The sequence below is a fragment of the Triturus cristatus genome, chromosome 4_2 (genome assembly GCF_964204655.1).
Source record: "Triturus cristatus chromosome 4_2, aTriCri1.1, whole genome shotgun sequence".
Lineage (NCBI taxonomy): Eukaryota > Metazoa > Chordata > Amphibia > Caudata > Salamandridae > Triturus > Triturus cristatus.
Window position 1 is genome coordinate 629,821,880 of NC_140586.1, and position 24,807 is coordinate 629,846,686.

The 24,807-nt window shown below is 44.6% G+C and overlaps 1 protein-coding gene across 3 annotated transcripts in view; it reads left to right on the forward strand.

Annotated features, from left to right (window-relative positions):
- Positions 1–24,807, forward strand: part of DEPDC1 (DEP domain containing 1) — a 425,665-nt gene that overhangs the window by 357,999 nt on the left and 42,859 nt on the right. For all 3 annotated transcript variants that reach the window (XM_085602294.1, XM_085602297.1, XM_085602295.1), the window contains one exon: positions 14,959–15,144. In XM_085602294.1, coding sequence (XP_085458420.1) covers positions 14,959–15,144 — 186 coding nt within the window. The remainder of the gene's footprint in view (positions 1–14,958; positions 15,145–24,807) is intronic.

Sequence of the window (24,807 nt, forward strand, 5' to 3'; positions counted from 1 at the left end):
GTCTAAAAGCTAGTTTTCACTGTGGCAGGCCTAGCTGCCCTATATGGAAAACCAGAGTATAGATGAAAATCCTAATACTGGATCTTGGGACTAAAAAATACACTTTTTTGTAATAGTTATTAAAAATTCAATTCAGTGGTGCAGAGGAAAGACACATTTAAGAAAATTATCTTATCTGTGGCTGAAGCTTCTGGAGGCAAATTTACATTTGCTCCATCTTCTTACATCCAGAGATAAGCATTGGAATAAATGTCAAAAAGGTGTGAAATGTCTCCCAAGAGTAATCCATAGGCTGACCTGAATGGCCAGAGAGGACTCCTCTGAACTTCAGAGTATTCACAGTGGGAGCTGTGGCATCTTTTAAGACGCGCAGACTTGGGTGATGTAAAGAACTATTTATTAAAGTTGGTAGGAACAACCCCCAGACGCCTCCTCTGCCGCAACTGCCAACACACACTCTGCTGCTGGCATCCCCACAATTCCATTCCCATGGTTACCCTATGGAATGTTAAGATACAACACATCTTCTTTCCTTACATTAGAACAATATAAACAAATAACTAATACACTTTAACTTCTAACATCAATGAAGTATATAATCATTATACACCCTCTAATCAAGATACACAAAAATAATCAATAAGTCACATCATCATCAAGCCATCTAGGAGTCACCCGGGCACGCTTGTCGTTGCATGTTTCTTCGTGTCCCTTGGTGATGTCGTTGTCCCTGTACTTTGATGAACAAGTTTTTACTTCTAATTTGTTGTATAAGGTAACACTACGGGTATTCCACACCTTGCCATCACTTAGCCACACACTGTTACCCTCAACTTTGATTGCACGCTTAGGTACAGACCATTTGGATAAGCTCCTCCTTTGTGGCCCCACAGTATATGTTCTCACCCAGTCACCAATGTTAAACCTACGCACATTCCTTCTTATTTTTTCATTGTGCCTTTGCACATACTTGTTTTGATGTTTCGTTACCCTGCATTCCAAACTCTTTGTACATACAGGTCTTGAAAATCCCTTAAACATCCAACCTAGTGTAACCTTTGTGCCTGGTTGTCTACCCTTAAGGAGTTTGAAAGGTGATTCATTTGTTACAGAATTAGGTGTGGTACGATAGTTCCATAACATTTCCTTTACTGCTTCTTTGCAATCTCCCCCACTTTCCTCCGTTAGTTGTATGCAGTCCTTCAACACCCTGTTAAATCTTTCTACAAGACCGTTCTCTCTAGGATTATAAACAGCTGTGGTATGATGAATGATACCCATGTCGTCCAAATATGAATTGAACTCACTTGATACTAATTGTGGCCCATTGTCTGTGAGTAACCTGTCTGGACAACCTTCTCTGCGAAAAATCTGGTCACAGAAATCAATAATATTGCGTGCCTTAATGTCACTCGTAAACGCCACCTCTGGCCATTTAGAATAGTAGTCGATTAGTACTAACGCAAATTTGTTAGTTATTCCTTTAGATGAAAATGGACCACAAATGTCCATTGCAACCTTTTCCCATGGTCTGCTGGGAAAATGCGTTGAAGAAATTGGTGTCTCCTCCACCCTGTGGGTTTTGTCACTACACATGCACTCGCAATCACGTACGTATTCCTCTGTTTTTGTCCATACCTGGCCACCAAAATGTTTCTCTGGCCTTCCTTTTCATTCCTGACATGCCAATATGACCTTCATGTAATAAGTTGAGTAATCTATTTTGTAACCCCTTTGGAACTACCAATCTGCCGTTCCTACGTAGTACTCCATTTACCACAGAAAGTTCTGTCCATACCGTCCAAAACTCTCCAAATTTCTTCTTAAGAAATTTCAGTTTTTCACTCAAAGTGAAAGGTACACTTCTTACCTTGTGAACACATGGTACATTCTGAGCTTTAAGTATGATTCGGTGTTCAAATTTTTGCAAACAACCCAGTCTATCACTAAACAATTTTGGGAATTTGGTACACCATTTGGTAATTTCAGCATCCTCTGTGGTTAGGACTTGTTGTGGGTGATTTGGATTTAATGTAATCCCCAATTTCTTTTGTTCACACCATCCCAACAATGCTCTTCCCCTTTCTACCACATATACCTTGCTAGTGGTTGTGTTACCTTTGTGAGATAAAGTACATTCAAAATAGCCTAACAGTGGAAGTTTAACTCCGCAATATCCCACCGGCTCAACATCAGGATTTTTTAATACACGACTACCTACTTTCTCCCATGCACTTTTGTCAATGATGGTGTATGGGGAACACGAATCTGCCCACACAGTTATTTTGGTGCCATCGATTCCTAAATCGCATTTAGGTGGATTGTAACTTTCAGATACTTCATTTATGACATTGTCACATATGACCATTATCTCTACCTCTCCTTCATTTCCTGAGCTTTCAGCGTCATCATTCTCATCAATAACATTCACAGGGTGTTTCCATTTTGAGTTAAATACAGATCCTGCTTTACACATACGTGCTAAATGACCCACTTTTTTACATTTATAGCATTTTTCTTTTACAGCATAGCATTTTTCCGAATCAGCGGTGTCTTGTACTACCGCATCTGTAACCTACTTTGTTATATTTTTGGGTGAAGTGTGTTTTGCTACTATTGTTTTCTTTCTTACTACCATGTTGTTGGTTTTTTTTTTCTACCAAACACACTTTGGTTGTACCCGATTTATCGGACGATTTATCTGAACTTAACTCCTTAACATATTTAGAAGTATTTTCAATTCTTCTTGCTATTTCTATGGTTTTTTTTAAGGTTGGGTCATTCATATCTAAAAGCCTTTCTTGAATTTTTGTGTTGCTGGTTCTATTTATGAATTGATCCCTTATGATTTCTTCATGTAGATCTCTAAATCTACACGTAGCTGCGAGTGTCCTTAAAACAGAAATATATTGTTCTACAGTTTCTCCCGGTTGTTGAGATCGAGAGAAAAACTTGTGCCTTTCAACCACTATGCTGTTTTTTTTTCCAAAGTTTTCTTCGAACGCATTTTTTACATTAATGTACTCATCACTGGAGGTGGTTTCCTCATACTGTATTTCTGTTGTATCACCCTCCTCTTTACCCTCGTCATCATTGGTCTTTTCATCTATGACCAATTGTTTAGGAATGGTACTAATGGGTAAAGTTTTTAAAACTTTCCTACCCTCTGTGCCTAAATTGTGTTTTAATATTGCTACTTTTCGTGACGCCAGGAAATCCTCCCCACCAATTGCTTCCAAGTAGGTTTCAAAGGATCCAATCCAATCCTCCCAAGGTAATGTGGGTTCTCCGGGGTTCTGTAAAAATTTAGGCGGGGCAATAATGGATGACATATCAATTTTGCTTGGGATGATATTATTATTATTTGGTTAACTGTGATCAAAACTTCCGTGTGTGTGGTATTCTGGGTAAATTTTGGTAAAACTTAATAGTTTTAAAACACGTGATATGGTTAACAAAATAACAACCCAACTGACAGTCACCATCATCTTCTGTGGTCCAAAGTAGCACTTTCTTTAAACTGTAGTGTGCAGCGTAATACAAACTTTGTTCCTGCTCTATGTCTGGGTACTTTTGTTCACTTGTCAGTTTTTCCTTGTATTCTTCTGTTTCCGCCCAGACTACCTCTGTGAATTCGTTGCAGCTTCTTTATTCACCGCGATTTCCTTTGCGCACTCATTGCAGCCTGTAAGCTGGTTGTCATGGCAACGTCGTGTTGTGATCCTCGACACTCGATGATTCATGCGTCATGACGCGCTGACGCTCCCATGATGCATTGCGTGCCTCGGACACAGGGAACGAGAACGCGGGGAACGAGGAGCCACAACTATGCCGGTCCCACGCGATGCGTATCCATGGCAGCGATTACGATCGTGAACAACAATTACATTTGAAGGTAAGCTCAATTTGTTTTGAATGGCAACGTTTGAACGGTGAACCGATTGCCGACAATTCACCGATAGACACCTAGTCTCTCAAACTCCGCTCTCTCAGGGAGCAAAAACGTGCCCACACAACAGTACACTGTAATTCAACCAAAACGAACCTGTTGCTTAAGATCAATGTGCCGCTCCATTAACCTGTCCTCCACTGCCCGTCTCCAACCTCAGGACGCGACGTCGAAACCACGCGTCTCCGTCGCTCACTTCAACTGAAATTGTCCTGCCAGTTCACAGTACACACCGTGGAATTTCTTCGTTGGGGCCAACCTCTTCTCTTTTGGCACACACAGCGCACACGTTTCACAAGTGTTTGCCTGTAGTTTCATACAGCACCGCAATTCCTCTCTCATTCAAGGATGCTTGGAATATCCTCGAAAAACCAGTAGCAGGGAACGCGATGACAGTCACTCTGTGCCTCTGGTTCATCTGGGGGTTGCTGGCTCGCAAATTCTTCTTGGGTCAGTCTGCTTCAGATCCCATCCTCGTTCGCCACTTTTAAGACGCGCAGACTTGGGTGATGTAAAGAAGTATTTATTAAAGTTGGTAGGAACAACCCCCAGACGCCTCCTCTGCCGCAACTGCCAACACACTCTCTGCTGCTGGCATCCCCAAAATTCCATTCCCATGGTTACCCTATGGAATGCAGACTCTGTTGCTAAAGCAGCATGCAGGCTGCCAGATGTTAAGATACAACAGCATCCCCTGAGATTTCAGTGGCAAATCCTGCTGGACAGGTCTGCTTGGTTTATATATAACACTTGGAGCACACTTGATAAGAAGAGAGCAGGATGGAAAGACAGTTCTTGTGCATTCACCTCCTGTTTGCTGGAAAACCCTGTGTTTGTTCCACAAGCATTTTGTCTCTGTGTGTTATGGGTGGACAATGGCGGTTTCAAACTGGATTTTTCTGTTGGAAATTGAAGGACATTATGATTACTATAGCACTCTCTCCCCACACACACACACATACACACAGACGTATACACACGCATATATATACACACACACATATATATACACACACACACACCCTCCAGAACCCAAGTTCAGTGAGGCTGAAGACTTTTGCCATGTTGAAAATGCCCAAAGTGGGATAGGGTTGGCTCTGCAACATTTATCCCGTTGATTAGGGTGGGCCCAGGAATTATTCCCACCCGTTTGTTTGTGCCAGGCATTAATGTGGCGTAGTAAAGTGCTCCTTTTTGACATTGTCACTTCTACTTTTTGGGTGCTATTGGATGCAATTTTGGCGAAGTGCTGGGTTCCTGCTATCCAGGTCCCTAGTGCCAGATCTCTTTCCCTGAAACTGTACAATTGTTTCCTTAATTGGCAATACCTTTGGCACCCCTGTAAGTCCCTAGTAAATGGTACCCCCAGGTACCTTATGGCATGGGTAATAAAGAGGTTCCCTAGGGGCTGCAGCATTTATTGTGCTACCGTAAGAGACCACTTGCCCAACTCATGCAGACTACCATTGTTGGCTATGTCTTGGTGCAGACAAAAGTGAAATACAACATGGCACATATCCCTGTGTGCCATGCCTACAGACACTGCATGCAGTGTAGGTAAGCCACTTGTAATACAGGCCTAACAGCCCTATGCCAGGATGCAATATTCTACATGTGTGGACATATCTCCTGGAGCACATATGTCCCTGTAATGTCCAAGTCAATTCTTCGAGATTACAAGTGACCAGAGAAGCCATTTTAAGTACATGTGTTAGACACTGGTAAAAACGAGTTCCCTATCTAAATGAAGGCCTCACTGATACTAAAGATGTTTGGTATCAAACATCTTCTATTAATGAACCCACACTAATTCCAGTGATGGATTTATTAAAACATGCACCCAGAGGGCTCCTTAGAGGTGCCCCCTGGAAACCTACTAACTACTAGTGTGCTGGCTAACTGGTCCTGACCAGCTTGCCACCACAGACAAGTTTCTGATCCTTAGTAGTGAGAGCTCCCGCTCCTGGGAGGTTAGGAACAAAGCCTCCTCCGGCAAAATGTGTTTTACACCCCCTCCAGCAGGATGTCCTGTAAATTAACATTCCAACTTGGGGAGCTTCAAAGAGCCCGCAGCCCTTGGTATGCGAATCTGACTTCCCTCAGAGGTGAAGGGACGCCAGCCCCCCTAACCAGGGCCCATTTGGCACCTGGACAGGTGGGAAAATTAGTAGTCGGAGAGGCGTGTTCACCCTTAGGCTGGTTCCACCCATAAGGTGGGCTACCTGATGTGGACACAAAAATTAAGTCTGCGTCTTGATGATGACATAATTAGGAACTCTGGGGCAGGGTTATGACGACGTCCAATAGGAATTGGTCATATAGGGGTGTAGTAACCCCATGGGTAAGCAGCCCTTTCACTATTACCCTACACTCCTCTAACACCCCTAAATCTAGCATTTTGGGGAGCCCCTGGCACCAGGAAATCAGATCCTGCTGACCTGAAAGTACACTGAAGAGCCGCAGAAGCTAGAACAGAGGACCAGCAACTGACTTGGCGCCAGCCCTACTGGCCTGTCTGCTGTCCACGACAATTGTGCTAAAGAAGACTCCTCCTCCAGATGCTGTACGTCCAAAAGCCTATGAGGACTGCCACACCCAAGACCCAGGAACTCTCGTGGAGTAGTGGCGCTTCTCCCCTGCATCCTGCTGGCACCTCAGAAGAACTGTGTGGACACTAGACCGCTGACACCGGCAAGCACCACTGCATCGGTGCCCCCTAGCCAGAGTCTTAGTGGACCAATGATGCCTGCGTGGTCCCGAAACCCTCCAGAGACAAAGCCTTCTTTGAGATTGCCAAAAGTGGACTTCCCGATGGCACTTGCAGCCTCTTTGTGCAGACCCTTCTTGAGTCTCTGCTCGTGAAAACCCAATATCTGAGAACACCTCTGCACCCGGCCTGAGGAGAAGACGACCAGAGGTGTCCTTATGTCCCCTACCATTGAGACCTGAGCCCCCTTGTTGGTTCAGCCAGACAGGTCCCCCATTCCCAGCTTGCAGCCTCTTTGTGACCTAATTGATCCCCATATACTTACATGGGCACCCGATGCTGAAAAACACCTGGTTGCTCCAGTGCTGCTGAGGTATCCTGTTGCAGTGCCTTGGACCCTGCCCTATACTCACCTTAAATCTGGAAGATTGGTCCTGTAAGTCGCTGTTAAGTACTTGTATGCAGTATTCCTTTTCTCCATAGGATAACATTACCGGTCCAGAAATTGCACTGTTGACTTTTAAAAATTGTAAATATTCCAAACTTGAAACGTACTTACCTGATTTTTATGATCTTGGTGCCTAAAGTTATATAAAGATGAGTGTTATTTTTATAAATTGGTGTGGATCTCCTTATTGAGTCGTGTGTATGATTTCTTGACTGGATGCATGCAGCAGATGTCTAGCACTCTTCTCTGATCAGCTTAAGGCTGCTCGATCACACTACCCTCTAAGTGAGCACCTAGGGATTGCTAGAGCAAGCCCCTATCTGCTGATAAGGGATACCTAGACTCTAAATAGTATACCAGAAAGAGGTATACTGTGCAAAAAGAGGCAGCTTCCTACAATTGACACCTCCAGGCAACCATTTCAGAGAACTGCTGGACCTGAGGAAGAACAGAACCGGGCTGGACCTGCTGTTTGTGACCTGAGAGGAGCCCTGAAGGACTGGCCCTGCTCCCCCTTTTACCCAAAAGAACATGTACTCCAAGGGCCATAGACTGACCCATTCAAGCTACAGAGATACAACTTACAAGAGGCCTTTCCTGCAACTTCCCAGCTGATCAGTGGCAACTGAACTTGGACGGCACCCTGCTTTTGGTCTCTGCCTGATAGCCTGTGAGTCTTTAACCGCCTCCCTTGTGCTCTTGGGGGGCTTTAGATGTATACTCCTGTGATGATTGGGACTCAAAGAATCAAATCAGAAGGTAAAATCTTTGACCAGGATGAAACTCCTTGTATCTGACCTGGCTCCATGGTGGTCAGGCTCAAATTGCATGTATGTCCTGGTTTACTGGGTCCATTGACTATCAGTGCCACTTATGACTTTTTATTTTAAGTAGGAATACTATGTCCTGTTCACCTTATTGGATGTTTATCATTTTGTTTATTGAAGTTTATTTTTCTAATATGATTTGGGATTTTTATTGTTTTGCATTTTCACTTTATTACTGTTTTGGTACTGCATAAATACTTTAGACATTACGTAGGATAACCCTGTTTGCTCTGTACCAAAGCTATCCAGGGGCTTAACTTGCATTAATTTATTGACTTTAAGGGTTCACCATGACAATGGTTGTGATGATTCATTTAGGTATGCCGTCACCACCCACCCCCAAAATCAATTAAGTTTCCTACTCCGCCCATCCCACAATGCCCTGTACTGGCCTTTCTGACACCGTTCTTTTTTCCGGCTCGCTATAGAACAAACTCAGGATGCCTGTAAGGCTTTTTTTTACTTTAAAACTTTATATTTTCTAGGCAGGAAAAACAATTAACTTGTCTTCACTCAACTTTTTGGTCCGCTTTCAAGTGAGACCGTTTATTTCCGAGACATTAAATTGTTTTCCAGTAAAAAATACCTTATCTGTTCTCAAAGTGCACCTCCTGTGGAAGATAAAAGGCTGTTATTGATGCACATAGAGTGTACATGGTGTGCTTCCTACCGTTCATTCTGTCCATGAATGTGACATCTGCAGAAATGTCAGTACTTTAAAGGACAGAGAAGGTATAAAATTAAGACATGTTGGAAGACATGAGGGCTGAAGAAGAGACGAGGAAGAATAGACTGTAAAAATCAGCATCTCAGCCTACTACTAAGGCCCACAGGGGTAGGAGAGAATTAGTTGAGTACAGTGTTTTCAATGTTCCCAAAGATCGAAGTTGATCGACGGCAACCTCCACGTTACTGAAGATGGAAGTTGAGATCACAATCTGTGATGTCAAGGCAATCAGAACTTACCTACTCGCTGTCCACACATTGTCAACACACAAACATTACAAAAAATTGACACCATTTTTTTATAGACATCACTGTTGAGGAGACCTCGTTCTTCATTGACAAAACCACCATCCACATGTAATAGAAAATAAGTACACCTTTTTTCCTGAGTCTCTAGGGCCTGGTTTATAGCTCCTTCCACTGTACAATCTATTTACTCTCGGGTGATTATCTCTTCACTTTTAGACTAACATTCCACTCCTGGAAAGAGAGGCAGAGCAGAAACATCTGTTTGTCCTGGTTGACAAGCTACAGCTCCGGACTCTCGTCCTAGCTGTATTATCCAATCACACCAATAATACCTTTCATTGATCCGCTACAATCCCCTCTAAAGCCTTTATACTGGGCACCTCCAGAAAAATGTCTAAACGCTGCTTCAGTGTCACCTGTACGCATGTGGAAACAGTCTCCACAGACACCTCATTTCCTTGGCCTTTGCCAACAAGGGGCACTAAATCTCGCGCTAGATTTGAATCTCCATGTACTAATATAGATATATATTTTTATATCACTACATCGCCAGCTCAGTCTCCCTCCAGTCTGCCACCAATAGATGATGATCTAACTTTTTATTAGGATCTGGCCAGAAGGGCAGCAAAGCTAAACATACCAATTGAGAAACCTTTGTCATCCGTTTTTAATTTTGATATTCTTCAACAAGGAGCGTCCCCAAATCCACTTTAACCCTTAGTACCAAGACTTTTGGAGATGGCAGAGAATTGTCTCACTTCAGCAATGGTTAAGGCAGTAACACCTACAAAACACACGACAGACCACAAATGCAGAATTTCTAAAAGTAACTCCAAAGTCTGATTGTCATTGTCAAAGCTCTAAGACGTAAAGATCCTTCAGCCATTGAATCAACTGCTCATCCTGAGAGAAAAATTAATATTTGACGTGACTTTTTTGATTTTGCAGTGTGATGTCCATAGATTTGGTTCCAGAGAACGACATGGGAAAGGATACTGTTCTTGTTCCCAAGACAAATGAAGGCCACTTTTCCATTCTGAATCTTTGCTTGCTGAACGTGTTCCTCTACATGAACAAGTTCAAGATTATCTCTGGTGCAATTTCTGCTGGACCTGTAACTGGAAGACTGAAGGGTGTTACTCGATTTGCAGTAACCATTTTTTCACTCACATTATGATGGTCTTAGAGGAGTTCACCCCTACCAATTTGTAGTCCTCCCATTTAAATTACTCTCTGGATCATGAGTTCTCTCAAAAGTAATGTTTGAAGCACATTTTCATTGTTGGGGGATTGTCTAGCCATACCTCAAGAAAGGATTGCTGGTGGGCTTGTTGCAAATGGTGTCTGAACAACTGCAGGCCACAATTTCCCTGCTCTTTGACCTGGGATTTTCTACTCTCCTCTACATGTTGTTCCTCTAGAACAGTGTCTCCTCTTCATCAGGACGGAGCTGGACCCTGTCTGTGTAAAGGCCTTCTTACCTCCCCAAGGCTATGATTCTGATGCTTTTGGAGGAAGCTATTCTTCAGCCTTGTCCACCCAGTACGTTCGGTCCTTTTCACTACTTGAATCTTGTCTAAAATTCCACTCTCAGCATTGGGGAATACTTGATGACATCTGATTTTCCTGGTGGCGGTGCATGATAACTAATCACATGACATTCAGGAACCTTTATTGCCAGCAGTGGTCACTATGGTGACCAATGTCTCCTACCTCAGGTAGGGAGGTCATCTCTAAGTGCCGGAGCGGAAAATCCTTTTGACTGCCCTGGAGCAAAGTCTTGCATCAACCTGCTCAAACGTCTTGCAGCCTACCTGGCCCCTAAGGCACTCCTGCCCGTCATCTTCTCTGGGTCATTTCAGGTATCCACAAACAACCCAACTGCAATATAGTATACCAAGAAGTGTGGTATGGGCTCATGTCCCTTGTTACTGGACACTTTTAGGCCGTGGTGACGGGCTCAGGCTTGCCCACTGACCAATGACTTACCAACCAAAAATGGCATCTTCACCCTGAAGTGGGCAGTCCATCTTCACCCTCAGGGGTTCTTCTCTGTTGGACGTTTTTGTCATGCATGAGAACAAGCACTGCCTGCTGTTCTATGCCCTAAAAGTTCCACTTCAAGGAGCCCTGGGAGACCTCCTTGATCTGAAATGGGATTCATCTCCACTACACATTTCTGCTTCGTTTGATTCACCAGTTTCTGAGGAAACTGTAGAAGACTGTGCACAAATTAACTTGGGGTGCACCGAATTGCCTACAGTGCCTACGGCACTCTGATCTGCTTTGCCTGTTCATGTACCCCCTGCTTATGTGTTCACTTTGGTTGGACATCCTGCTGCATCAAGGGAGCGGCTCCTGCATTCAAACTTCCAGAGCCTCCGCTGTCAGTCTTGGAGATTGAGCACAGCTTTTCTTGACCCAACAAGGCTTTGTTGTGGGCACAGTTGGGTGATATTTGTTTGCTCATTTGAGTCTTCTCGTGTTTACTAGGATCAGCTGTAACCTTTTTGTGGTTGTTTTATTGAAGGGGTTGGCTGGTTTGGTCCCCCTTTCTCTCTTTCCTATGACTCAGTGTGACCTAAATTTGATGCAGACGTTTTTCATGGTTCTCTCTTTTGAGCCTATTCATAGTTGCATTTGTGACTGCTCACATTGAAGACTGTGTTCTTGATCTGCAGGCCCTGTCTGTTCATCCTTCTTTAATAATGGTTTCTCCAGACACGCTGGTTCTTAGGACCAAGGCTTCTGTGTTAAAAGCTGTCTTCCTGTTTGACGTAGGTCAGTGCATCAAGTTAACCCACCTCCTTGTCCCCACAAAAAGGAGGAATTAGTGTATTGCCTAGATCCTCAAATGGTCCTTCGTTTTTACATCAGCAAGACCTCATTGACTGTATTGATCATTAGTTTTGCTTAGCTATGATGGTTCCAAGAAAAGCTCGGTGATCTAGAAGCAAACCATTTCCTGCTGGATTGGGTGTTATATCAAATGTTTGCCCCAAAAAAGCCCTGCCAAGGACATTGAGAGCCCATTCCAGGGTGAAGGCTGCTTCTCTGGCATTGACCATGTATATTCCCCTACTGGATATTTGCCAGGCTATAGAGTGAAGTTAGGTCTGTAGCTTCACCAGGCATTGTTGCCTAGACTCAGTGATGGCCATTTTGCCAGATATGTGCTGCAGGACTTTCTGTAGTTTAATCATCTCCTTAGATTCACAGAAATGCTGCTTGGCAATTGATTCAAGAGGACAGCAATCCGCAAGTAGAAGCATTCACCAAATTACCTTTCATATGGACACTGGACACGATCTGTTTGCAGATTCCTCACCAAACCACCCAGCCATGGTCATACAAAATTATAATTGTTTTTTTTTTTTTAAAAGATCGAAAGTTAGTTCCATACAGGAACATTTCTGTCAGTCATGTCCACTTCTGAGGGTGTTTGGGGCGGGAGGGTAGGATGAGGAACTGATGTTCATGTGTTGAGGTGGCACTTTGTTCAACTTGTGACATCTTTTCCGTGGTGGTGGTTCTTTAGCTAAGATGGAGTTGTGACCCAACCTCCTGGCAAAGAAAGGAGCGTTATTGGAATCTGCCCATAGTGTATCCACCATATAGTTACCAAAGATAAGAGACTTTTTCAGTAGTATAATTTTATAGATCATGTTAGGGATTTTAGTAGTGCATCGTATTTTCCCAAATCACTCCAGTTTACTTTGTCTGATGAGCTGCTAAGTCGATCATTGCTCGCACTGAATAGACTGTTCTCAGAAATCATTAGCAGATTTTGAGGTTGTGTGGCGTGCTGATAGTTTCTGAATTATTTTGATACATAGATTTATGCTTGATAGGGAATGTAAAATATATAATTTATTCCACACTGGTGATAGCCATCTATTTATGCTTCTGTCAGATTATCCATTGAAAAGCATTTGTGTTTTCCTAATCTTAGCACAGTTAGAGAAAGATGGCCTTGACCAGTTTCGTGCAGATCCATGATGGGTGGGTATAAATAGGGGTACCAAAAACGTGACTTTTGCAATTTTAAATGCCACTGTAATCTTTGCTCAGTGCTAAAGAATTAAAAAAAAAAAAAGAACTAAATTGAACCAAACTTGACATGGAAGTAGAACTTTACAGGAAGCGTTTTTGCTCGTTTTGTTGTAAATCAGTTCAATAGTTTTTGAAACTGTGTTCAAAGGGTTTTTCAGTGTGGACTAGAAAGGGTTAAAGTAGGAGAAATCCAGCCAGATAAGCCTGTGTATTCACACAAAAAAAGTGACATAGTTGGGTAAAATGTAATTGAAAAGTTAACGTTTTAAATAAAAAAAAAAAACTGAAGTTTACCACTTATAATTACCTCAAATAACTAACTCACACTGCCGCCATACACTGTTATTAATTATGTAATTTCAGATCTCATTAGGGATGTAATAAATGCAATCATTAAAAATGCATTGAGTAATTTAATATGTGAGGCTAGGAGCAATGCATGGTGAGTGTCTCCCCCCTCCAATCCCCCTGACAGATATATTTATAATAGGGAGAAGGGCGTGCAGCCCTCCTCCATCAGCCTTTTCAAGGCCCTGGAAACACCATCCCCAGAGCCAAATCGTTTTTAATTTGGGGAGGAAGGCATGGGGGCCCCTCCTACCTGAGCCATCCAGTGCCCGAAGGATCAGAATTTCCTTGGCCCGAAGGCAGCAGTGTCCCAGGGACCCCATCCCCCAGGCACTGCTGTTTCCCTCCCAGAGAGAGCGGTCAGGGAGAACTTCAGTTTGTTTAAACAGACAGAATGGGTGGGAACAAACAAATGCAGCCAACTCCTGCCGTACTGCTGCTCCCCCTAAACCTCTAATTGCTGTAGGTCCCAGAAAGGACTGCCGCACCTATGGCAACTAAATCTAAGCCCTTGGGGATGCGGTCCCCAGGGCCATGTATGGGGAAGGGGTGTGGGCACGCTCTCCTTTCCCTTAAAACAATGACAAGTCCTCTGGAATGGGTTCCCAGGGGCCTTGTAATGTTAAAAAAAAAGGAATAATTGGAGAAAAGAAACCAATGTTCTAGTTTGGTGTGATGATATTTTACTTTGCATTTTTTTAAAAACCTGAAAAATTCACTGGAAAAAATTAAAGCTCAAGGGACATTATAGTTAGGCAAAAATGTCAGTTAAAACATGCCGTTTTAAACTTACAAAACCACTGAAATTCACCAGTTGTCTCAAGTAACTGTAACTCGCGCCCCTGCCATGCACAGTTTTGTCATGAATAATTTTATTGCAAATGTTGAAGTGATATTATCAATGATGTCACAGCAGATGTTATTAGTGATGTTTATTATGTGGGGTGAATAGGAGTGCATGGCGAGGGTGAGAGTTGTAGTTAACTATGTTCGATTTACTATTTTTGCCAAATTTCATGCAGATCCATTAAATTGTGGCAGACACATGGTTTGGCAGATGTTTAGCTTTCTGTTCGTTATCACATTTTAGGTAGATCAGTCAAAGGGGGCACAAAGATAACTGGCGCATAAAAAGTTTAATTAACTCTGGTGCCGTTGGTTAAATCTGGATGAAATTTGGCAGCTAGCTAAATTATGCTTGTTGCAAGAGTAGACAGGCCCTGTTGCCAACCCTTGCTGCGCACGGTCGCATGGTGTTTGGTGGTGCTGGTCTTGGCCAAAGCCCATACACAAGCACAGAATGGGTACATAACCGGTAATTGCTGTACATCGTAAAATAAAACATTAAATTCACAGGAAAAAAAAGTTAAAGGTAAGTTACAGTTCAAGGAAAGGTAACATATGTCTCTCTCGCGCTTTCTATATCGGTCTATTTAAAGGCTTCTCATCCTATAACGGATACCCTCTCTCAGTGCATCTGCCAGAGATGTACTTCTGCTCTTTCGTGTATATACGCGATGGTTTAGAGGAGAGAGGTTGTGGTAATTTTATGGTATACCATGATTGGGTTGTATTAAGATGCAATTGAACTTAAGTGTATATATTTTTACGAACTAGTAGAGCATCCTGAATAAAGTGTTTTGCTTTTTAGATCACACATCCAGCGACAGAAGTGAATGCAATGCTCCCAACCTATTCATTCTGTAAACAGATAAGTGCCCAGGAGTTTGAAGAACAGAAACGGTCTACCTCACAGGTGGCAATGGAGGAGCTTTTAGAAAACATTATTAAGGACAAAACATTATCTATAAAAGAGAAAAAGAAGAAACTCAAACAGGTAAGAAATGTAAAATCATACCTCCTGGAAATGTGTTATTTTTCCTTCTCGACCACACACTTGATCTAATTGAAAAAGATCAAGTGCAGTTGTGCTTTTAGTGTGAACAAGACTGCAAAGGATCAGAACACAATATATACGAGTAGTTTTAATTCTCGAACCTTGATGAGCTGTTTGTTGTAATTATCTGATACAGACTTCTAGCCGCAGATTCCTTATCTTTGAATTCACCATGTGTCAGACTGGATCACAAAACGTTTGTGTGAGCAGTACCCCGTGCGTGCGCCGTCGGGTGGCTCTATTCAGCTCCACGTGACTGCATCGGTTATGACGTCACGTTCACCTATAGGAGCGCGGATGTCAGTCCTTTTCTTTTTGTGCCAGTCGACCGCCGATCTGGGACGAGCTACCCCTCTGTCGCTTTTTGGCAGTTTTGTTACAACTTTTTCTAAACCAAAACTTTTTGGGTGTGTCGAGGGATGTCTTCTAGAAAGACATGGTTTAAACCGTGTGGCACCTGTCACTGCGCCCACATTTCATATATCTTTGGTGTCTCAAGTACAACCACGACTCAGTCGTGCTCAGTCTGTCGGGCCATGACTCCGAAGGTCTTTCGGGAGTGGGCTATGAAGCTCCTTGCGGCCCGGCAGTTGACACCGGCTAGTGAGACTCCACAGAGATCCCGTTCCTGATCGAAGAAGAGGTGGTCGCAGGACCGCTCCCAGAGCCCCACTCAAGGTCTTCGGGACACTGGGAACAGGCCCAAGAAAAAGAAGTCTAAGCAGACTGCAACTATCGTCTGTTGATCAGGTAAGGAACACCGACACTCTAGGCCCGGTTCTGCGTAACCAGGGCCGACTCGGTGCCTCCCTCCATTCCTGGGAACTGGAGTGAACCCCACTTGAATAAAATAATTTTACGAGGCTATGCGCCGCGTATTTGAGCAGGCAAACCCCACTGGTGAGCCCTCAAAGCCCACGAGTCGGAAGGGGCACCATCAGATTTGATGCGGTCAGCTCATGGATCTGGGATAATGCCGGTCGCGGCTACGTGACCTTCCTCGGCATCGGACCCGAAGTCTATGCCACTGGCGCCCACCAGCGGTGCCAGCCCCATCCTTATCCCCAATGACTGGGAGTTAGATTAGCATCGCTAGACGCAGACTCTGGCGCCGGTAGAACCCAGAGGTTCTATGTTATCGCCTGGTCATTTTCAGGGCTTTTCAGGTATAGGAGAGAACTGGGAGGGGTCGATGGACCCTTTAGCACACCAGGAGGTATCTGTGGACTGCACACATCCCCGGATACTGATATGCTCTCTCTGCCAACAGTGGCTATAGAGGAGGTTTTTTTTATGCCATGGTGGTAAGGAGAGCAGCTGAGGTCCTTGGACTGGAGGTGCCCACTGTGCAGGTCAGGACTAATCTTCTGACCAAAGTGTTCCAGCCTGGGACTTCCCCCTCTGAACCCTTATTGACCTTAAATGAGGCACTTACTGATGTCTTTTTAGGTATGTGGCACCAGCTTAGCAAAGGGGCTCCTGTGAATGACACCCCACCCCTGAGAGCTTGGTGGTGCAGGCTTCGACTTCTCATGGTGTATTCCCATCTGCCCCCCGGTTAGGCACTCCAAGAGGCTGGAACACTTGGGAGAATGTTTTCTTCCGCCAGCCTTGCATTTCATTTGATGAATACTGCATGCTGATTGGGCCGTTTCTCCCACTCCCTTTGGGAAACTGTTGTGCAAGTGTTGCCACTGGTCCTGGAGGAGGTCCGGGCTGTGTACTCCCAAGCAGTGAAGGATGGGAGAGATGCTGCAAAATTCACCATTAGGTGTGGCCTTGACACAACTGACTCGTTTGGTAGAGTAATCCTGTCGTTGTGGCCTTACGGCGTTACGCTAGGCTAAAAACATCTGGCTTCTCAGGCGATGTCCAGGCTAATTTGATGGCTGTTCTCGTCTCTTTGGAGATAAGGCAGACTTCCTTTGATCGCTTCAAGGACTCTTGTGCTACGCCCATATCCTTGGCCCTCTCAGAAACACCACATGGCCAGTCTAGCTTTCGCCCCTTCCTTGGTAACAGAAGGAGTTTCCTGCTGCGCCAACCTTATCCTAGCCATTGTCTTGTGCTGACTTCCCAAGGGGTGCGAGGAGCAGAACAAAGGGTTACGACCCATTTTAGATCTTCAGAATATCAAGGTATTCCTCAAAAAGAAGTTCAAGATGCTCACGTTGGCTCAGGTCTTGTCTGCTCTAGACTAGGAGACTGGCTGGTAGCGTTGGACTTGAAGGATGCGTATTTTTACATCCCCATCCGGCTGGGCCACAGGTATTACCTGCGGTTCAAGGTAGGCCACACATCTCTTGGTTTACCGTGCTACCTTTTGGCCTTACCAGCGCCCCTCGGGTGTTCACCAAGGTGATGGCGGTGGTGGAAGCTCATCCGCACAGGTTAGGGATTTCAATTTTCCCCTACCTAGACGACTGGCTGTTAAAGGTGTCTTCGCCCCAGGCTGTCGTCTCCCATCTCCAGACTACGGGGACCTCCTGAATTCGCTGGCCTTCTTTCTAAACGTGCCGAAGTCAGACCCGACTCATTCTCTGAATCTCTTTCCTTGGAGCTGTTCTTGACATAGTGTAGTTTCTGGGTTATCCTCCCGAGCAGCGAGTCCAGGATATTCAGGTTATGATAGAGATGTTTCAGTCTCTATCCTGGATTTCAGTGAGGCTGACTCTGAGGCTGCTGGTCTTCATGGCCTCCTGCGTCTTGTTGGTAAAAAAAAAGAAAAATTCCCGATGATGTATGCAGACTCTGCATTGGGACCTGAAGTTCCAGTCGGCGCAGCGTCAGGGGAATCTCTCAGACATGGTCCTTATCTGCGAAGGAACTGCAAAGGGCCTGCAGAGGTGGTTAGTGAACTGCGATTAGGCAATGCAAAGCTTCTGTGCCCTGCACTTGTCAGTCTTTAGCACCCCAAATGGATTTTAAATCAATTGTGTCCTTCCAATGCTCATAACCCTTCACGGACAAATCCTTCCTTAAGGACATGGAGTAAACTAGTTTAGTTTGTTAGCATCTTCAATTTAAAAAAATAGGACTGTGGGTCGGATAGATTGTAACCAGAAAAATATTTTTGTGGGGTTTTCGAACTTCCCAGTAATGGTATTGAAGAATGCTCCCATCGGGTATTATTAAAAAAAGGGTCTCTGTTTGTTTTTGTCTTGCGCAAAAAATGATGGCAATAATGCTGATAACAAAATAAATCTGCGTAATTTGCCGAATTTAAATATAAATCTTCAGTGTCAAATGCAGCATAATGTTTTAAATCTGAGAATAACGAATGAACAGCATGAACATCCCAGTCATCAGAATGGATGTCGGGCAAGATCACATCTCCTAAGGAAACACAGAAGACGTATGGAATGTTCAAAGTTTACGTCGGGTCATGAATATCGAAGGCAACTTTGTCCCAGACAATACTGTCAACAATAGGGAATGCTGATATATTGACACGGGTCTGGTCTCTTTTCATTATGTGGGACGATGTGTGTGGGGCCAGAACTCCGTCAAAGTTCACAGCAGAGCGTTCAGGTAAATAATGGCCGTTAATGAGCAGGAAAAATACAGTCAAAAATCTTATCCACATGAAGAGGAATTTCATCGTAAGCACCATCAAAATATATGTCCAGGGTGGGACTAAGTGAGTCTATTTGAACCAGAAAATGAAGACACTGGTACGGGCAAGGGTCTCCAGCACAGAAGATGACGAGGAAGATGTGCTAGAGGACCTATTAAAATCCACTGGACCCCAGCTGAAACAATGGTGGATGTGCTACATCAGATGTTTCAGGTATGGTACTCTCAGGAATGTCAATTATGACATCAACTGGAGGAGAATCCTACTTCATATCTGCAGATGTGGATGTAGAAGGAAAAACTAGTCCTAAATCAATTAACATTTCCATCTCCCCTTGTAATTGCTGGGGAGTAGTCAAAGAAACAGACGACATCCGGTTCAGTGAAAGTTCTCGACGTGGAATGTTTTATGGCATTCTATTCAGTATCGGCCATATGGTGTAACTTAACATGTTCGCTTGAAATGTAACTATTCTCCTAAAAGCCAGGTAAAGGAGGCAGGATCACAGTGCTGGTGCCCTTCAAACCAACGACTGACCGGTGCACGGTAGGATGGACCAAATTCTTTTTTGTTCTCCTCCTTTTCACGGACCACATCTCCCACTTTTGGAAGCCAGCAAGAAACCGGAATCGGCACAGCTGGATCAGCAGAAGGGGACAACTGGGCTCTCTTTCGAATCGCAGGTTTTTTGTAGATCCTGTAACATAGCACAATGGTCATCTACGTCAAAGGTTGAGGCAGCCACCACAACGTCTAGACAGTCAAGGTCTGGCACAGACATTATAATGCCAAAGAGCATTTCGTATGGGGGCTGCCCACCCAGAGATCTTCTAGGGAGATTTATTGCACGTGGACTCCGTACAAATGAGTCAGCCAGCCCCTGCCAGTACCTTAGACTCTAGCTGTCAAAGATTGCTTCACAACTGAATTGCCCTCGGGCCGGTATGGAGAGGAATATTGCAGCTGCACCCCCAGAGACTTCATCACCTCCCGGTAAAAGTTGGAGACAAACGCAGGACCTTGGTGAAAACAGAAGGTGCCACAAGCAAATGTCCCGACAGACATGCAAATGTTTAATGAAAGTTCGAGCGTCAGCACTATGTTGAGGCCAAACCCAAAGGAACCTAGTGCACGAATCCACTGCAACTAAGATGTGTTTAAATGCAGTGTCAAAAGTCAAGGGACCGCAGTGATCAAGAATGCTGATGCGACTGTGCAGCGGACGCGTCCCGCCGGCGTGGCAAAGGCAAGCCCTGAATGCGCCAGGACCCCTGCCCGTTTTGTCATTTAACCTATATTAAGGAACAGCTAAGCAAGGGTAAGTGTGGCACCATCGCTTTTATAGTTGGGGATAGGAACAATCGCACCTTGTTCTGCCCCCGTTTTAATTACTCACTCTTAGCCAGTAATCTCCCTGCCACCACCCCGGCCCATAGCTTACCCCGAGGAGGCTGCCTATCTAACGAGCATTGCCTAGGTAGTGAACAACTAGAGTACATCCTCTATTCCTTCATGCTTTACCTCTACTGGGGTTACTAACGCACCACAATCTGAGAGAGGAACACTAACCGCTATCCTGCTTAATGCTAGATCAGTTATCAAAAGTATGAGCTAGAATGCCTGTTGCAGACATCAGATCCTGACATGGTTTTTCTCACTCAAACGTGGGCCACTGCTACGTCCGAACCAGACTGGGTGACAGTGCTACCAGTTGGATATTCATTAGCCAGTGTGCCCAGGTCAGGACAAATGGGTGGTGAGATTCCTATTATTACAGGTCTCAAGGTTATCTTTGAGCCCACCCTGTTTTCAGGAGCTAAAGCCATGACTTTCAACATCAAAATAAGGAATGCGGTATCCTTCCCTGGTCTGCTCCTCTATAGGCAGCCTGGGCCCAAATCCCTATTTATTCAAGGCCTACAATCTTTTATGAAATCCTGTTTGGACTCCCCCTCTTTATTAGGGGATTTTAATGTTCATTTATAACTCATAAAAAAATAATGTACTTTTATGTTAGATAATCTGTAAGGTTTCGTACAGACTCAGATAGTCACGGAACCCACACATAAGACACAATACTCTGGATGGGATTTTAACTAGCAACCCAATATCACACCCACCTCTGGCTAAAGTATGGTCCTGGCGTAAAATCAGGTCTGATGTCCTAACAGACTTTCTTGACAACAGCATCCCAATTTAGGCATCAGACGCCAACATGGCCGCCGAAAGTTATGATAATTGGTTAAGGTTAGCTATGGATCAATTGGCACCAGAAAGAATAGTTAAACTGAGGAAGAAACCCTTTGCCCCGTGGTACAACTCCAAGCTGAAAACATTAAAATTCAGATGTAGACGCATAGAATGTGTATGGAGGGTGGACTATAGCATGGTGGGTAAAAATAACTAATTGTGCACTAACCGAATATAAAGCAGCCATTATTGGTTGAAAAAAGATCTACTATACTATTAAAGTAGAGGGGGCAAAGAATTCTGCCAGAGAGCTCTTGAAAACGGTCTTTGCCTTATCTAAGCTCCAACAGGGAAACTTATTTGCCCCTTGATCAAGTTCTCTGTGATAAAATGGCTACTTTCTTTTAGTAAAAGGTTCAATCAATATATGAAGAACTAGAGGGTCAGAGTTCTGGCCCTGCTAGTTTACAGGCCAAATCAACAGAAGTCGTTTAATCGACTACTAGCCATTTGACTAGCTTCTCGTATCTAACAGTGGATATAGTTAATGACTTGTTACTGGCCACTAAGTCAGGATCTCCGATCAACCCATGCCCGCCGGATATCAGTCATGGTGTCTTGAACAAAGTTAGTGTCTTACTAGCGCTCCTCCTGAACAATGTTATCGGGACAGGCGATTTTCCGGTTTCCTGAAAGAAAGCCTGTATCAGGCCCATCCTAAAGAAACCGTCCCTCGATCCACTTGAAGTGATAAACTACTGTTCGATTTCCTGTCTGCCCCTAGCTGCCAACATTTTGGAAAAAGCCATTAATTCGGAACTGATTACCTGGACACCACCAATCTCCTAGATTCCACCCAAAATGGATTTCGATCGGCCCACTCTACAGATTCAGCACTAATCCTGGCCACTGAGGAAATCCGTTGGAGAATTGATTGAGCTGTCCTCATCCTATTTGACTGATCAGCTGTGTTTGATACGGTTACTCACACAGTACTTATGCAACGGCTGAAGGCAATAGGTATTGAGGGCACCGCACTAACCCTTCTCATCTCTTTACTGACACAGAGAACAGTGTGTGCGCTGGTATAATCTTGAATCCGATAGATTCTATCTCCCCGGTGGTGTTCTGCAGGGGTCAGCACTCCAACATTATTCAATATTTATGTGACACTGCTGGAGAAACTAATCGGGGACCAAGGCTTCACACTGCTATCTTACGCCGACAATACTCCAATTATCATTTCATTCGCCTCAACGGTTGTTACAGTGGCGGGTGGATTCCACAGGTATCTTGAGCACATCTTGGAATGGATGCACAAGAACTATTTAAAATAAATACAGACAAGACGGTGGTTATAGAATTTGGAAATGGTCCTCCTATCTGAAATGAAGCAGGGTGGCCGGCAGTGGCAGGAGCCCGTCCGGTCCCTGTAGACAAAACAAGAAATCTAGGCTTTCTCTATGATGTCCAGTTTGACTTCTCAGGGCAAATTAACCAGGTGACCTCAGCATGTTACTTCCTTTTAAAAATGTTGCGTGAAATCCAACCATTTCTCCCTTTGGGTCTGAGGAAAACTGTTGTGGTAGCCATTATTCTTTCCCGTATAGACTATTGCAACGCTCTGTACTTGGGCGTTGACAAACGTCAACTGTCAAAATTACAATCTTTGCAGAACGCTGCAGCCCAAACTTGCTGAATATCCCTAAATATAACCATACTTCTGGTGCCATTAGGAATCTCCACTGGCTTCCAGTTAAGCAGCGAAAAGAGTTTAAGGCACTATGTCTGGTCCATAAAACCCTCTATGGGAGAAGGCCGACAGATTTTTATGAACTATTCCAATGGTACACCCCTGCCGGATTCTAACATCGGCTAATAAAGCTCTGGTCTGGATTCCTAAAGTCAACCAGGCAAGATGGGGAGGCAGATGTCTCCCATATCTAGCGTCCAAGCATTAAAGTGAGTTACGACTCAACATTAGGCTTCAATCCTCTAGACCTCAGTTTAGGAGCTTGGTCAAAACTTGGCTCTTCCCTTATGACTAACCGGGTAAAAACAAAGGTTAAAGGTTAGGCTTACATTTCATTCGTACAAAAACTAAGAAATTCCGCCATTAGCTAAGTTTAACTCAAGCCCCTGCAATGCACTGCTTATGACCTCACATATTACAACACTCATGACATGGTCCGTGACATCACTGATAACATCGCAAATGACCACTGCTATCGCTGCTGGGGGTCCTTGGAGGCAAACTAGCCTACCTGTTACCTCCAGTAAGACCCACACAGGATCTGGGTGAAGCCAGTAGACTGGAAACTTCTCCAGATAATGGCATGCTTTCCCCCCCTACCGTGGCTACGAAGGAGGGAGTGCCCTTCGGAATGGTGGTGAGGAGGGCGGCAGAGGTCTTGGACCTTAGCTTGCCCTCATTGGCAATCAAGACTGATGTTTTGACCAAAGTGCTTTAGCCGAGACTATCTCCATCAGAACTGCTTCTACCGTTTAATTAAGCTTTTAATGACGTCCTGCTTGAGACTTGGTGCAAACCCAGCATAGGGGCTCCAGGGGACCCAAACTTCTCCACAGAACACATTAAGCCGGAAAGCTTGTTGGTCCAAGCCTCCACCTCTCTGGTAAATCCTTGTGCATTCCCTACTGCACCACCAGATCGAGAATTCGAAAGGCTGGATATCCTGGGGAAGATGTTTCCTTCCACCAGCCTGGCACTGTGGTCTTTGAACACCGTGTGACTCTTGGGCCACTATTTCCAAGCTCTGTGGTATATGGTGCTGCCAGCAGTTCTGATGGGAAGGATGCAGCCAAGTTTCACAACCGATGTAGACTAGAAACGACCAACTCACTTGACAGAGAGGTTTCATCAACAGTGGCTTTAAGACGGCTTGCTGTCCTTGATAGTCCAAGCATCACTCATTAACATGTCCTTTGATGGCTTCTGTCTCTTAGGAGACCAGGTGGCTTCAGCACTGGAAATCTTTTGAGGACAGCTGGTCTACGGCCAGGTCCTTGGGCCTTTCCATGGCTCCTTGCCACCACCAATCCGCTTTTCGCTCCTTTCGTGGCTACGGAAGATGCTTCAAGACATGTCTATACCCACCCAGTCACCCCGACACACAATTTTCCCAGCCTCTTCATGGCCAAGGATGCAGTACCCGTGGGTTTGTCAGCCAGCGGTAAGATCAGTCCACCACATCCCCGGCAGCCACAGCCTCCAGACCCCCTCCCCCCCCCAACCATTATGGGTGTCCACTGGGAGGTAGGATTCACCATGACCTACCCCACTGGTGGTCCTTTACATCGAACAGGTCGGTTTTGCAGATCGTAAAAAAGGGGCTACTCCCTCCCTTTCATGACTACCCTCCCCCATGCCATCAGCTTGCAACAGGCTGATGCAGGATCAAATCTCTTTTCTCCGTCAGGAAGTGGAGGCTCTCTTGCCCAAGGGAGCCATAGGGAGGGTGCCGATGCCAGAAGTGGGCAAAAGAAACAATTGATGGACGGAGTGCTGGAAAATGCAAACATTCACCCCCAGTCACAAGGAACTGGGTTAAATCCATCATTCTTTTGCTCACCATGCCACCCCAGCTTGGACCCACCCATATGCAAATCAGTCTTGACCCTGTTCCTTGGCAGTTCGGGCTGGACTGTTCCCATGAGGCACAGGGTCAAGACTGATTTGCATATGGCTGGGTCCAAGCTGGGGTGGCATGGTGAGCAAAAGAATGATGGATTTAATCCAGATCTCTTGACTGGGGTTGAATGTTTTGATTTGTTCTGCATTCTGTCCATCAATTGTGTCTTTGCTTTGACACCAT